Below are 16,854 nucleotides of genomic sequence, written 5' to 3' on the forward strand. Positions count from 1 at the left end.
TTCTGATACATTTCTTCAGTGAATTTCTTGCGGATTTACTTGGTTTATTTACAAGAGAATTCCTAGAAAATATCTGCGGAATTCCAGAAAAAAACCCATGAAAAAAATAAATGAATTGAGAGAATTTCTTAAAAGGAAATTCCTTGAGATATTCCTAGAGGATATTCCTGAAGGAATTCCTAGAGATAACTTCTGGAGGAATTCTTAGAGGACATTTCTGGAATACTTTTTTGAGTAAACTTTTGGGAAAATTCGTAGAGGGAATTCTTCGATAGAGTGTTATGGGAATTTATAGAGAGAAACCCTGCGAAATCCATTTGGAATTTCTTGGAAAACTCCTAGGGGATTAACTGTGGAATTTATGAGAAAATTCTTGGTGAATTCCTGTGGAAATTCCTAGAGACGTTCTGAGGAGATACCTTGGAGAATTTTAGGGAAATTGCTGGGAGAATTTTAGAGTAAATTCAAGGCATACTAAAAAAATATTCAGCATGACCATGCTAAGGGTGACGGGTTCGATTCCCGATCGGTCCAGGATCTTTTCGTAAAGGAAATTTCCTTGACTTCCTTGGGCATAGAGTATCTTCGTGCCTGCCACACGATATACGCATGCAAAATGGTCATTGGCAGAGGAAGCTCTCAGTTAATAACTGTGGAAGTGCTCATAGAACATTAAGCTGAGAAGCAGGCTTTGTCCCAATGAGGACGTTACGCCAAGAAGAGAGAGAGAGAGAGAGAGAGAGAGAGAGAGAGAGAGTGCAAATTATTAATATATCTTGCCTAAGATTTCCTTGTTGGCTGTACAAGGAAAGTGTATCTAAAGGCTATATACAATTTTCGATAGAAGGCTCGAAGGGTCGATATCTTCTTCTTCTTTATCTTGACGTAACATCCCCTCTGGAACAAAGCCTGCTTTTCAGTTTAGTGTTCAATGAACACTTTCACAGTTATTAATTGAGAGCTTCCTCTGCTAATGTCCATTTTGTATATGTACAGGCACGAAGATACTGCCCAATAAAATCGAGAAAATTGTCATTACGAAGGGTCGACATATATCAACCAATTCAGTTAGACGAATCGAGATGATGTCTGTATGTGTGTATGTTTGAGTGTGCATAATGATTACACACTTTTGAAACTCTTACTATTCACATGAGCTGTTGATTTACAGAAAATTCCGGCAGAACATATTTCGAGTGTTTCAAGATGACCATCATTTTGTGCCAACTTTTCTTACCGTGTTCATCGTCAAGCCATCCATCAGCCCGCAGCAAGGAAATGGGTGTGTTTGCTGATCGCGCGCTGAGTGGCTGGCTACTTCATATAGCTAGACAGAGGTACCCACCTGCCTAAATTGACTTAAGTGCGAGAAAATTCGGATTGTTTTGAAGCGGCGGCGCGCGGTGAAACAGTCGGCGAGGGTGCTTTTAATTTTTCCCAGTTTACCTCCTTCGACTCGAAGGGGAAACTTGTGAACGTTTATTGGTTTCATTTGTTTTGCTTCATTTTACAACAATTATCAGTTTGTTTCTTTGTTCGCTTCTTGATTCTCATTCGTTCGCAACAAATTAACATTATACTTCAACTCTTACACATTATCAACAGTGAATAAATATCTCCTCCTAGTGTGTTAGCGATGTTTTTTTTTTGTTCGATGGACTTATGGTGATTGTGAGGATGACGCATTGGCTAAAGCTCATTTTGGGCAGATAATTAGGTCGTTAATTTAACATACTCGAATTTTCAGCTCTGGACTTCTTTTGGAAATCGGTTGAAGAAGAAAGCAGGGTGGGTGGGATGAGTCTGAGTGGGAGCAGGGACGAAAGTGGGTGAGAATGGGTAATGGTGGACTGAATGACGAATGGGAACGTTGAACGATGGAGGGTGGATTGACGAGCAGGAGGAGGAGAAGTCCTATGAGGACCGAAAATGACTTGAGGGCTAATTTTCAACATCGAGGTGGCTGGAAAGTGGTTTGAAATGATCGAGTAAGTAAGAGATTTGCAGAAAGAAGAAGAAGAGAATAGCAGAAGATTTTGAGAAGAAACCACACTCGATATCAAAAAGGGTTAATGATTAGTTAGGAGTAGAAAATGAAAATTGAATAAGTTGGCAACAGAACTAAGTAAAAAGTAAATAAATAGCGTAAAATTCGGAAATATAAATTAGACACATTCAATGATATATGTTGATCCAGTAAAGATGACAAAGAGGAATAGTTTAGAAAACAGATTGATGAAGTGTTAATGATTAACGACGATAGTGAAAGAAACAGATGAACAGCAAGAGTGTGAAAATCACGTGACTCTTTACGAAGAATAGCTTTCAGAGCGAAACCATAGAGAGAAGGGAAGTTCATTGGACCAACGTGGAAAGCAATGTAAAAACAGTACCCATCAAAGGGATTGTATGTAGATTAGGGAACAGTAATGCGGAGAGGAGAAGCGGAGAGAAAAGACTACAGTGGGAACTACTAATAGAGATAGACAATGGAGCGCACGTGCGCAAAGAGAAAGGTTTTACCGTCGGGTGGAAAATGCGAAAATTATTAGATTTCCACTCGTCGAAAGTTGAAAGAACGTACGGGTTTGGGTTCAAAGCAATGAAATGAAAAGGTGGGAATTGAGGGGGTTGAAAAATGTTCACAACGGAAGGTTAGTGGGAACCGAAGTTTTGGCTGATCGCGACATGATTTGTGAATCTGATGTTCCCTAGCATTTGTAAATCAATAAATTAAATAAATAAATAATTTAACATTTTCCCGCAAACTTTCGGCAGTGGAAACAGACAACACCCTTGGTACTAAGGGCTGCCCTCCGGTGCCATTATTTCTCAGTTGGTGGTTTCGATCGTCTTTCAACAAGTAACAAATCTCTGGAACTGGTTCCGTATCGTACGTTGTCGGCATAGCTCCGTTTACGCCTGGTTCTTGGTGTAGCCGTTGTAGGCCAGGTTCTGGGCGGCAGCGGCAGCAGCCACATCGGCGGATCGTCGGTCCCAGCCGCCACCGTGTCCGGAGCCACCGCTGGACCAGCCACCGCCTCCGCTCTGCTGCTTGCTGGCGACCAGCTTCTTCAGTCCGATGATACCGGCCAGCAAGAGGGCAATCTTCGATACGATCAGAGCCTTACCGGCGAGGAGGTACAGACCGGCGATCGCAACCGGCACCATGGCGGCCATCTTCATCATGAAGCCCATCATCATCATGCTCATCATTTTCTTCATTTTGCCACGACCTGTTGGGGGAGAGGGATCAATGATGAACACATTAGATTAGAATTTAATACTAAAGAATGATCACTACTATTTTTGCTTTCTGTTGATCGTTGTGAATTGAAATGAATGATATTCTTTAGAGGAGTCTTGCTAAGCTTAGATATTCCATATTATTTTGTATTAGATTTTAAAATTCATTAGCAGAAATATCAGATAAGCAGGTAAATGTTTCTGTAAACTTTTCTCATTGTTTCTGAAAAAAAGCACGCCTGTTTTTTGTCTTAACCCGTTTCGCTACTAATAAGAAATGAAATTTTCAAAATCATTACTTCATTTTTCAAGTGATTTGAAATTTTAAACGAAAATTGCGCTAGGTCTCAAGTTGTAGGGAAACAGCAATCAAATGGTATTTCAGTTATTAAAGCATTTTTATGGGATGAAATGGGTCAAACATGGATCAACTTTCTATCAATTACTAATTACTTGAAAGAAACACAAGCAGTATGATTGCAAACATGTTCAATCATCTCTTAATAAATACTGACGCATTGTGTGAGTAAATTATAATTGGCTAGTTCTGGTTTCGAATGTTCCGGGTCATGTTAGGCGTTCATCGGACACTTTTCGTACGTTCCATACACCTCACTGTCATGGTTCATTCTTCATAATTTTACCAATAAAGTATGTTGGAGAAGATTTCAGAGGTTTCTGGACATATTAGCTATTACTCCGATTGTTCCGAGAACCTAGAGTACCCCGGGGAAATGGCAAGTTTCCATAGAGTTGTGAAACCTCCCAAGTAACATTTGTTAGTCAAATAGATTAGAATAGATTCTAAAAACCCACATGAAACCAAAATAAGAGGTACATGGTTTTATGACGGTTCTCAAAACCTCTACAAGACCAATTAGTTATCGAAATTTTACTTGGGCTGGTATGCGGCATATTAAACGTAATGATTTTGTAAATCAAGTATGTTAGATAATAGTTCAGAAGTTTTCGGACATATTGGCCACCATTCCGAATGTTACCGGAACTTAGAGCCATCCGACTAAGTGACCATTACCAATGATGAAATATGGCTTGCGACAAATAAATCTTCACGATTTTTCAAATCAAGTTAGTTGGAGGTGAATTCAGTGGTTTTTGGACAAATTGGTCGCAACTCCGGTAGTTTTAGGAGCCTGAAGCCACACAGGAAAGGGGGTGCCATTTCATGAAAAATTTTAAAAATATGGCTTTGTTTTGTAATAAAAAAAAATCAAAACTCAAAATATGAAGAAATGCATCAAACTTCGCTATGAGCAAAAGTGAATAACCTTTTTTGTTCATTCATCTACAACTGCATACATATACCATCTCAATTTGTCGTACTGAATTGTGAGCCACCCGGAAAAAGGCCAAATTTTCCAAATATTTTGAAAATTGTCACTTTGGAAATAGTTTCAGATTCCCGGTACTTTGTACTGGTTTTGGTTTTGGTTATGGCTGCTTTCCCGATGAATATTGGCCCATTATTTAATAAAAAAAAATGAGGAAATGATTCTACTTTTGCCTAAAGGCACTTTAATTGGTTGATTTTTACGAAATTTGGAAGAAAAAATCGGGAGTTTTAGCGCATTGTTTACTATTGAAAGTAGTATGGATTGGTCCAGTCGCTCTATATGCTCTATATGATCAAAAAATATAGGATTGTTGATAAACATGCAGCTGTTTTGGGGTATTTAAAATCATGCAATACTTATAAATCTAGTTCACATGTTTGAGGTGTTCAGTGTTCAAATGTTATGGACACAAGTCTTAAATGGCAGACAAAATATCAAAATGCCGGCTGTTTCATGCGACTTTAGACTCAAAAAGGATGAAAAGTTGGTTTTCTCGATTAGGAAAATAAACAGAGTAATGAAAAGGATGGAACGAAAGACAGTACGCCTCTTGAAAAAGGTTCAATCGCCAAGCCAAATCATCAGGAATGTGTAGATAACATTCGTTCTTGACCAACAATACAATGAAGGCTACTTCATTTCTTGCAAGTTCCATGTCATTATTGCTGATCAAATCATATAGATTCATGTTTTAATTCGCCTTCTTGACGTAACGTCCCCACTGGGACAAAGTGTACTTCTAAAGTGTTCTATGAACACTTCCACAGCTTTTAACTGAAAACTTGCTCTGCCAATGATCATTATGCATGTGTATGTCGTATGGCAGGCACGAATAACCTATGCCCAATGAAATCAAGCAAATTTCCGGTTTTCCTTTTTTCAACATTTCCGGTTGATTACCACCTTGCATCTTATTTATCGTATCCAAACAAGCTGATCTGACATGTCGATTGAGCCCCAAATAAATGAACTAGATAAAAAAATCTGACCTGACTGGTTGCGATAGTTTGTGGGGTATCATGTTACTGTGCAGAGCTCTCAAATTTTTCAAAGTGATGTTGACGGAAATCTTCGATAGCAGCAGGCAGTATTCCATGCCGAACGATCCTGTGTGGACCATATTGTCACGGTCCATATCATCTTGGAGCAAATCAACGAATTCCAAGAATTTCTGTGCATCTGGTGTTCATTGATTGCGAAAGTTTCAATCACGACAATACGAGGGATGCCCTGAGTATCTTTGAGATAATCATCGACCTTATTGAAGAACAGTTAGAGGCCTTTTCGCGCAGAGTGCTGCACAACGGTGTGTTTTCCGATCTCATCCGGGTCATTGCTGGAATGACGGAATCCTGGTAGGGACGATTGATCGTTAACCAAACGGTAGTTATCTGTAGCAGCCTATTACTATGCAGGAAAATGATAGTGTAAGCCCGATGATCTTGTCGAACACTCTGCGGTGGCCATCAATGTAAACAAGGCTGAATCGTTCGATGTAAACACTTAGAGTTTCCAGTGTGGTTGGATGTAGCCAAACTGTGGCCAACAGCGACATAAATGCCATGTTTTATGCAGTTCCAACATGGGTAGGAACTTTTTGGCTCCCCTTGCGAGTTTAAGAAATATAAGCGAAAAAGTCAGATAAGTCGACGTGAGATCTGTAATGCTTTACATCAGTGACACCTGGTGTGTATCAGTGGAGAACGCTCTACGTCTCCATCAATAAATATCTGCGGTATATGATTCGTGCAAGGCGGTTTCACAATTATAACTTCAACTCAAAGCTCAAGTTAGTCTTGTGGATATGGCTATGGATGGCCAATCCGGGTTCGATTCCCGGTTGGATCAGGAACATTTCAACAAAAGAGTTCAACATACTATAACTTTTCATAGAGTGCATCAAAAAATCTCAAATTTTGACTGTTCGTCAACCTACTATATGTGCATTATTGGAACAAATTTGAGCTCGATTGATTAATCTTTCGCGAACTTAGAACAGTTCGAGTAAAACACTATTTTTTTAGACAACTCATTTTTGAGCTGTCATATCTCGGAAACGAGTGAACCGAATTGAATGAAATTTTGAACGTACATTGACAATATACAAACTATTAAAACATAGATACTTTTTGAACGTTTAAAAAAGTTATCATGGATTGATACTTTTTTGAATTTTTGTCGAAAAAATGTAATTTTTTTACGTCAATGTCAATAAATTTTAGTGTTGATGTTCAAAGATTTTACACTTCTGTTCTCAAGTTATCTTTAATCATATATTTTAGAGCCTATTTAGATTAAAGGAAGAACACATTTAGTAATTTTTGTGTGGTATTGTAAATTTGACTTATTTTCCTCTGTATGGCTAAAAATTTCAACCCGGTATAACTTAATTTGCCATGAGAAAATATTACATTTTATAACGTTGTTTTAGGTATCAATATATTGTTGATAAACGTTAAAAAAATCATTCAATTCGGCTCACTGGTTTCCGAGATAAGACAGCTCAAAAATGAGTTGTCTAAAAATAGTGTTTTACTCGAACGGTTCCAACTTTGCGAAAAATTATTCAATCGAGCCCAAATTTGTTCCAATAATGCACATATAGTAGGTTGACGAACAGTCAAAATTTGAGATTTTTTGATGCACTCTATGAAAAGTTACAGCATGTTGAATTTTTTTGTGGGAGAAAAAAAGTTGCCTATCCCAAACATTTTGGCCACCCCCTGTACGTTGTAGATCCTCAAACATTCAAACGGTATGTAGAGTGAGACTACTTCAAGCAATTTAAAAAAAATAGCTTTCACAACTATTCTACGGTTATTCTTAAAAATAATAGTTTTTTTTATCTTTATCAAAGAGATTTTTAGCCCGTGGCTAGCTTATCTCAGGAGCCACAGTTTTACTTCCCTTCCTAAGAAAGAAATCACATTCTGGGAGTATGTTGGAAGTGGGATTCGATCTCAGGTTCTTGGCGTGATAGTCACAGGCTTTAGCCATCACACCAGGTCTGCTCCACTAAAAATATTTATATATATTTTGGAATCCGCTCAAGACAACATAATGGAGTGCAAGAAAGGAAATTTTCCATAATTTCACCAATTTTGCATATTTTTTAGATATGCTCATTAAAAAAATCCTTCTAGCTTTTGTTTGCCACAATAAAAAAAATACACAAACGAAATGTAGTGTTCCAACAATCGCTGAAAATCTCTTGCAGGAGATTCCAACAGGACTAGGGCATATTTTTTACAACCGTGTGAGTATTTTTTTCTTTATTGTTGAGAATTTCAGATGATAAAACTCACGAAGGGTTTGTATGTGTCTTGTAACGGGTAGTTGGGATGCTCAAAAAGAGCTGTTGAAAGCTCACGATAGGTTTTCCTTCAAAGTTTATTACACGAATTGGCATAAGTTGTATTGGTGAGAGTGGTTGTAAATCATGTAATTTACAGGAAGAAATCCTAGAGGAAGTGAACAGTACATAAACAATTTCCTTAACAGATTCTTAGGGGCTATCTAGAAAGTACGACACGCTCAAAGTAAGGAAATTCGGTTCTAAAGTTTGTTCACGAAGGTGAGGAGGATGTTCCTTCAATACATCGACGAAGCTCTGGTAGTTTATCCAAGATTTCAAAAAAATCAAAACTTCGCTCACTTACAAAACAACATGGAAGCCTCTCTTTTTCACCATCTTCTTTATAGGGTCGCTTCAACTATGGCAGAACTTGATTCTGAGCTTGGAGTTCCTTGATCGCTTCTACAGATAGGGTATGTGCGCCATCAGTAATCTCACGCTCCTATATTTACCTGATTCGAAAACATGCGATTACGGCATTCTTTTTCGTTTTCATGCGTGCTCATTTTTCAAAAATACAAAAATAACAAACAAAACAAACAACTCTTAAATCCTTCGGTTTTTGTTGGATGAAAATGGCAGCCACATGCTTAATAAGGGAACCAATACCCTATTAACTGACAAATACCATTTCAACAATCATAACACAGCGCAACATTTTTTTGTCTCAAGAGCAAACTTATGTGTCTCCGAAGGATTTTGGGCTGCTGAATCCGAATCCGGGCTCAGATTTGCTCTAACACGTCACAATTTTGAGCTATACCTCAGTTTATAGGGCAAAATATGCGATTTTGGGCTTTTTTGACTGCAAGCCATTAAGCTTGGAAATATTTTTTTTAAGCAATCAAAAGGTTAATTGGTCAATTAACATCTAAATTAACGGCTCATGCAAAATATTTCGTTTTACCTAATCAAATTTGATAGATTTAAGCATTTTATGTTAGTATGAAAACTTGCATGCAACTTTTGGAGGGTGACTTGTATGGGAAATATCGTACCTAACATAAATCGCTTAAAACTATCAATTTCGATATGGTAAAATGAAATATTTTGCATGAGTCGTTAATTTAGATGTTAATTGACCAATTAACCTTTTGATTGCTTAAAAAAATATTTCCTTGCTTAATGACTTGCAGTCAAAAAAGCCCAAAATCGCATTTTTTGCCCTATAAATTGAGGTATAGCTCAAAATTGTGACGTGTTAGAGCAAATCTGAGCCCAGATTCGGATTCAGCGGCCCAAAATCCTTCGGAGATACATAAGTTTGCTCTTGAGACAGATCAAAAGTTAATTTTTGTTACGCTGTGTAATCTATGTCCGGGTTTAAGGAGAAACATCAGATAATACAAACATGGGTGTCACAATAGCCGACTTGGTCCCGTACTCACGTTTTCAAGAGCACCAATCTTGAAAATTCGTAAACAAATGGAAAAGCTGCCCCTTTTTGCAAGTGAGCAAAACCAGGATAAACAAGTGCGACTTGGTTCGATGCTTTTTTCGTCAGATTTGTGCCTCTAAAGTTTGTATGCAGAATAAAAATGGGTTTTCTCAATGTTTCACCTAGTTTCACCTAAGCTTAATGTGAACTTCCCGAAGAGTACGTGAGGATTTTTTTTTTAAATCGGTAATTTTCTTAAGAGTAAAAACATCACAATGCAAATCCTAATTAGAACAGATAACTAGTTTGTCACGTAAGAACATAGTTAAGCGCATGTAGTTGCCATTCGACCACCCTAAAAGCACACGACGAGTTCCGCAGCCATGCATGAAAGACTCGTGAGGCTCAAAACGTCCTCATCAACTCGAAATCATCCTCCATCTTTTCCTCGCTCTGTTTTCGTTATCTCTCTGTACGGACTTCGTTTGCTATCTAGCGATGAGGCAAAAGCTTCGCACCACAGGCGCTAGACTAGAGCATGTTGTCATGGTACATGACAGGCAACAGCGCTGACTTTTCTTTGGTCGCCATTGCCAGTTTCGTAAAATTTTCGCATACCATTTTCGCATACCAAGTCGTACAGCTATCCAACAAGGCTTGCCGAGTCGATATTTGGTCCTCTAAAAGATCTTTACAACAAGTACACAGTTTAAAAATGTTGTATAGGGGCCTCCGTCCATAAACGACGTGATCATAGGGAGAGGGAGTAGTTTGAAGACCATGGTCAATGCAATTTTTTTTGTCTTCTGAATCAAAAACCACGGCGGGGGGGGGGGGGGGGGTTTCGTTTTTGAAAATAAAAAAAAAAATACCACGTGGTTTATGTATAGCCCCATATGATGCATGTAGCAAAAGGACCCCGTCATATTGCATATATTTTTCCATCAGTTCATAAATTTACAGCTTTCTCTCAGTATGAAGCTTGCATTCAACATTCCATGCAAGAAATTATTTCATGAAAAAATCAATTAAATCGAATAAACACAGTTAATTTAGATTGCCGAATCTGAGTTTTCAAATGCCGAGATTTGCACAGCCGAGTAGTCAGCTTACTGTTTTAATGAGATCTCAGCTTATAAATGCCGAGAATCAGTATAACACGCCTTGTTACCTACACGGAAAATCCAAACTACCTAATATTTGGGTCGTTTTTACTCAAAATTAAGTATATCGAATAAACTCGTTACCCAAAATTAGGTTGTTTTCCCTCTCTGGCTCACCGATGTTGTCAAAAACAAACAGAGATGCATCTACCCAAAGCCAATTTTGGGTAAATGTCGGTTTACTCAAAATTGAGTTGAATGAGGGGGGTCTTAGGTTGAATTTACCAACTCTTGAGTGTTTTTTAGCTGGGGTAAAGGCAATCTACCTAGCGTGAGTTCAATCGATTTACTCAAATGTTGGCTTATTGGGCCGAACTATGGAAATGCGTCAAAAGAACTCAAATTTGGGTAGTTTGGCGGTTCCGTGTAGCAACTTACCGTCTTGTTAGCTGAGTCTTGGAAACCGAGATTTACACAGCCAAGCTCGGGAAATAAAACTAAGTGTGTAAGTTTATGATTTTTTTTGTCGGGTGTAAGTTTCAGAAGCTTTTGCTGCGTACATCAGAGAAGTGCTGGTTATTCATCAAAACATGATCTATTTAGTTATCTTCCGTAAATCCAGAACGTACTTCATGAAATTCCCAGAAGGTAAACGAGAAAAATGAAATTTATATTGCGAATACTTTGGGAGTTCTTAATAATAATAATGCTTGTAATGATTCCGTCATGCAATAAACTGCAACATTGTAAAGATAGTGTTTTTTATCTGATTCCCGTCATAATAAACACCGACCAAAATCTTTGCTTTCATATAATGTATAAACAAATTGTAAGGAACTAGCATTTTCTTAGAATAATATTATTTTTCTATCTATTCAACGTCTATTTCAGGCACAACATGCGCATACATTTGCGTGATCAGTTCACTAAGTGAATCATGTAAAGTGAAAATTGAACGGCGATGAAGAACAATTTGGCTAGCTGCTTTGGTGTGATTGCCTTCGTCGTACGCGACAAGGGAAAAATGTGTTACAACTACAGAGTAGTGGAGTAAAATTGAAAGGTGAAATTTTGCGAAATTTAACGATTTTTAGTGCTTTTACATATTTTTGCTTCCATGTAATAAGTAATTGCCAAGTATTTTTAATTATTGGATATTTTCAATCCAATAAGACGGAAATACGTACTTCCTGAATGGAATACACCAAGTATTGAGTGCTTTGACTAAACGCTCATACACCATCACCATAGCTTGGGTCCTGTCACATTGCTCGATTTCGGGCAATGAGAAAGCGGACTCTCTGGCTAAGGGGCTGTCCATAAACCACGTGGTCATGAGGGGGGGGGGGGGGGGGGGGTTCGGCCAATGACCATTTTGTATGGACAAATAAAAATTTTTGTATGGGGTAATGACCACGGGGGGGGGGGGGGGGTTGAAAAGTCCCAAAAAAATGACCACGTGGTTTATGGACAGCCCCTAAGGTGGGCGCTAGCGAAGGTGATATTTACGAGCGTCAAATCACCTTCGACGAAATTTTTGCATTGGGCCGTCAGAAGACCTTGATCAGCTGGCAAGACAAATTGAGAGATGGGTAGATTCTCCCACAGGTGTCGAAGAAGCCATGGTTCAAAGGTTTGGATTTAGGCCGCGATTTCATTCGTGTGATGCGTCGGCTGATGTCCAACCACTATTTGTTGAACTCACATACCTTCCGTATTGGGCTCTCAGAAAGCAATCTCTGTGTCTGTAGCATGGCTTACCAGGATATTGAACATGTCGTGTGAGGATGCGACGAGTATCGTGAGATCAGATCTGAGCTGCGGGTTCGGGTCCGAGGAAAACAACAGAAACCCGTTAAAGAAGTGTTGGCAGACCTTGATTTGGAATACCTGAATCTCATTTTGTGAATTTTTGAAACGTGTTGATGTCAGAGTTTTATATAGTACGTCCCTTGTTTTCGTTGTCCGCCATTTGGTTTTGTTGTTCGCCCCTGTCTGTCGTCGTCCCCCTTCCGTTTGTCCTCTTCTTGTCGTTGTCTACCGATAAAGTCCTTACTTTTTGATTGGTTACAGTTACAGATCTGGACAATTTGTCCCATGAATGTTTTCAGTATAAGTTAGCAAATAATTTAGTTTTAATTCCATAAATCCATCCATCCCATTTTATTTTTTTTTCTTTAATCCTTAACCTCGAAACAGCCGCGAGTACTTCGACTTCCCAAACTAACATAGTATTAACCATTTCGGGACGGTTAGGTCATTTGCACCTCGCTGACGCGTTCTACAGCGGCGAGGTTGGTGAAAAAACTCGTCCCGAAGGGGTTAAGGCAGTAATAAATCGTAAAATGTAAAAGCGTTGTAAAAACAAATGATTTCGGCCATAGGCGCCAACTTAGGGGGGGCAAGCATGGTTTTTCCCCCCCAATAATTGACGATTTTCAAATTTTCCCATACAAAAAATCAGGAAAAACAGGCTTTGCCCCCCCAATAATTTGACCAAGTTGGCGCCCCTGATTTCGGCTCAGTTTTGCCAATGTGGTGCCCGAATAAGTAAAAAAAAAAACGAAATTAGCGCAAATGACAAAGTAAAGGTTTACCCTGCTGGAAATAGCATAAAAAGCAAGTGCCTTGGATTTTAGCGCAATTTTCTTAAAGATCTAAGGTACACCGACGTGCAAGTTGACACGGGTGGGATAAAATGAAACAGTGGGTTAAAATAGTGTTATCTAATTATTACAAACATTTGATTATTGAACATAGAATTTGAATCAGTCAATTTCTTAGCAAAAAATACTTCCTCAAATTGTGTTGTTGTTTTTTTTTTCAAAACTCCCCGTTTAGTCTTGTCTTGGAGTACCCTAAAAAGCATTTCATAAAACGCTTCGTCTTTCAAAGTTATGATTCGCATTTTGTTCCATTTATGACAAAGTTTCCCAGTTCATTTTTTTCAGTACTGACGCAGTTATTAGAAGAATACTAGTTAGGAAAAGGACCAACCAGGAATCGTCGTTCTCAACAGTGCTGAAAATGTCTTTTCCACGTATCTTAATTGAACAACCTACAGATTATTTCAGAAGCTGAACCTGAGAATATTGTACATGGAAAACTACAAAAAAAAATAACGGAAAAGCAACTCTTTTTCGAATATTTGAGGAAAACATCTTGTCTTTTCGGGGATCAAAAACAACTATATGTTTTCTATTTCCAACGTTTCGATCCTTATTGGATCTTCTTCAGGGAATCGAATAAGTTGTTGTTTCTTCGTCTAGTAGTTGTTTTTTGAAACATTTTAACTGTCATTCCTTGTTTTTGAAATTTGTCCGTTTTTTGGAACCGGAAAAACCTTCAAATTTCGAAAAACTGATTTGGTAGTCTGAACCCGGACCGCAATCCACTACTTTTGCGTATAGTTTACTATACAAGACGAACCAGCTAAGGGCTGAAAGTCTCCTTAATAAAGACAATAATAATAATGTGAATGATTAAAACTTGAGATTTTTTCATACTGTCGTTTAAAATGCCATAACGTCTTAAATAACTTTTGCTATATTTTAGTGTATTTGAGTGATTAGACGAACCAACTAACGAGTGAAAATCTTATCAATAGAGTGAATTTCAGTGAAAAACAAATTCCACCTAACAAAATATGAGTTTAAGCATTTAATCAATTTACATAATATCGTATTTCGTATCCGCATTTGCAGAACTTTATCATATATAGAAACTTTCAATATCGACTTCAACAAAATTGGTATCACATTTACACGCTTGTTCTAACAATCTTTTAAGGAGAAATGTAGGTAAATATGTTGGCGCAGAATATTGTCACATTCGTCCAAACATTATATAGTTCAGTAAACAAATAAGTTTGAGTTATATGTTTGAACTTAAAAATTAGATACATATTGTTGAATAATTCATCTTAGAACTTGTACGAGTACGGGCTTCATGATCAATAACGTGTAAACATATTAAATTTTTTCTTATATCTCGTAACCATAACAATCTTATGCCATTTAAAGCACCGAACTTCAAATGGAAACGATTTATCAATAATGATCCAATTATTGATGTTATAACTTTTGCTTTGTATGTTATTGGATGCATATGTCGAGCCAATAATTATCCACGATTCTGTGTTTTTTCCTGTTTGAAGACTTGAAATTTCAGCCAGCTTTGTTATTTGATACTGTGCACTTTTGGTCACTTCAATTCATTCAAGACCATTATATGTTCCAATCACTTGCAATTATTGTCCTTCCAATTCACAACGATCATTTCAAATCCACCAAAAATGTTCTCTTTGTATCTCACATCTCACACAAATCCCTCAAACCAACGATACACACCTTCTTCCAGCCCGCGGCCCAGTTCGTCGCTCGACAGCTTGGGCAGACTAATCTGAATCGTCCGGCTGCTGAACACTCCGGCAATCTTCTCCAACAGGATGTTGGTCAGTGCCTCATCCCGTGCTTCCAGTCCCCGCGGCAGACTTTGCTCCAGCTCGGCCTCGGTCATGGGTTTGCTGCCCTCCAGGCCGAGGGACCGCTCGTTCCGGACGATCTTCATGTCTCCAACGGTCAGCGCATCGACCCGGCTGAGCCGATCGATGAAGGTGATGGCGCGCTTCTTGAGACACGGCGTGAACCCGGCCTCGGCCTTGGAGCACTCGTCGTAAACCCGCACGATGGCACGTAATCCTTGGCTTTGGTAGTCTTCGCTGGTGGCACCGAGGACCACCGCACTTAGCACCACAACGGCGCACACTGATCGTAACACTGGATTCATTTTGTTCTGTGTCTTTTTGTTAGCTTTTCTGGCTATTTTTCAGACGAAAGTCCTTTTTGAACACACAACACCACAATGCACAAGTCTTCGCGCCAAACAGAAATGTCCTTTCCGGCCTTTTTGGGCAGTTGGGGCTTTCTTCTTCTCTGGAAGCACACCGGATCACAGTCGCAAGATCACTGATGCTGAGTTCAAAAAACAACGTCATATTTATATGAGGCAAACGTTAGTTTTTCCTTTTCCACCGGTGGCCCAACATCGCGGCGTGCTCGCGCCGAGGTTCAAAAACTCGCGACCGCGCGCGCGCCGCCGCGTCTTAGCAGCGCAGTGGCGTCGCGATGGGCTACCGGGAGAGCGAGAAAGAGAGACCGTACCAGAGAGACCCCCAACTAGCACGCGCGCGCGCGCGAAAATCCATGTGTTTTTCGGCCACACAATCGAGCCAACTTTTTCCGCCTTTTTCGTCGTCGTCGTCCGGATTAGCAGCACCGGTCTCTTTCGTGCACCCGGGGGTCGCCCGCGAGAGCGATGCACTTGCTTTTCTTCTATCCTACCACCACCACCACCATCAGTACCGAGAGGGACATCAGCGTTACAACGTGACCCGAGTAGAGGTGCATGGTAAAATTATTATGCTGGAACATCTTTTTTCCCGGCTGGCATTACTCATCGCAAACATTGAGGCGCTATGTGTTGTACAATTACCAGTTTTGTTTTTGTCTACATATGGTCGTAAACCAATTAACCAATGCTTTCGCAACTTCGGTTGTTTGCGATTTTATTTGTGAGCAAAAAGCCGGGAAAACGCGATTTTAAGAGGCTTTACTTTTTGATGAAAGTAAAATAAAATTCATTTCCTGATGCAGTACTAGTAATTGACGTAATGACGTGTGAGAGAAGTATAGTAAATGTGACAGCTTTGAACTCTCGAGAATGATACAAAACATCAACTGAAAATTTAGTTGATTGATCATAACATGTGAGATTACCAGATCAATTTTTCATTCTACTGCATAGAGTAGAGCTTGAGATATGCATCTTCAAAATTGAAGGCAATGATTGATGTGAATTCCAGGATACTGCAATTTGTCTTGGATTTTGTTCTATCATGCATTATTCAGGCTCACAATTCATCCAAAATGAGCATTTAATACATGCATTGCGAAACGAGTACAAACTCTGTGAGTGAGATTTATTTCACAGATTCCAACATAAATTCTATCAAGATTTCTTTCATAATTTGGGCAAACTTCAGAAATTCATCTAGATGTTCTTACATAAATTTCGCCATTGAAAATTCTTCTCAAATTTATTCAGAAAATCTTCTGAGGAATAAAAAAAATCAAATTTCGTCCACAGATTCCTTTAAGAGTTCTTCACGGAAAATCTTTAAAGTTTATCTTCTTTAAAGAAAATCTTCCAAGGATTCATTTGGAAATTTTTTCAGGAGTTTCTCTCAAAGCTCCACCAGAAAATAAAATTTCTGAAGAATTCTGTCCATGTGGAAATTATCACTTGAAATGATTCCTTCAGACATTTATTAAGTTCCATGGACTAATTTTGAATTTTCTCCAAGAGTTTCTTCGGAAGTTTCACCAAGGTCTACTTTAGAAATTCCCACAGAAAATG

General features: G+C 38.8%; 1 protein-coding gene across 1 annotated transcript; it reads right to left on the reverse strand.

Moving 5' to 3' along the window:
- Window positions 1-1,420: 1,420 nt before the first annotated feature.
- On the reverse strand, window positions 1,421-15,418 carry LOC134284531 (uncharacterized). Its single transcript, XM_062843508.1, has 2 exons — window positions 14,787-15,418; window positions 1,421-3,236 (listed from the first exon to the last, which is right to left on the reverse strand). Exons 1-2 carry the CDS (start codon window positions 15,223-15,225, stop codon window positions 2,917-2,919), a joined length of 759 nt encoding a protein of 252 aa, XP_062699492.1. The 5' UTR covers window positions 15,226-15,418; the 3' UTR covers window positions 1,421-2,916.
- Window positions 15,419-16,854: the final 1,436 nt, after the last annotated feature.

Source organism: Aedes albopictus, unplaced genomic scaffold (assembly GCF_035046485.1).
Source record: "Aedes albopictus strain Foshan unplaced genomic scaffold, AalbF5 HiC_scaffold_266, whole genome shotgun sequence".
Classification (NCBI taxonomy): domain Eukaryota; kingdom Metazoa; phylum Arthropoda; class Insecta; order Diptera; family Culicidae; genus Aedes; species Aedes albopictus.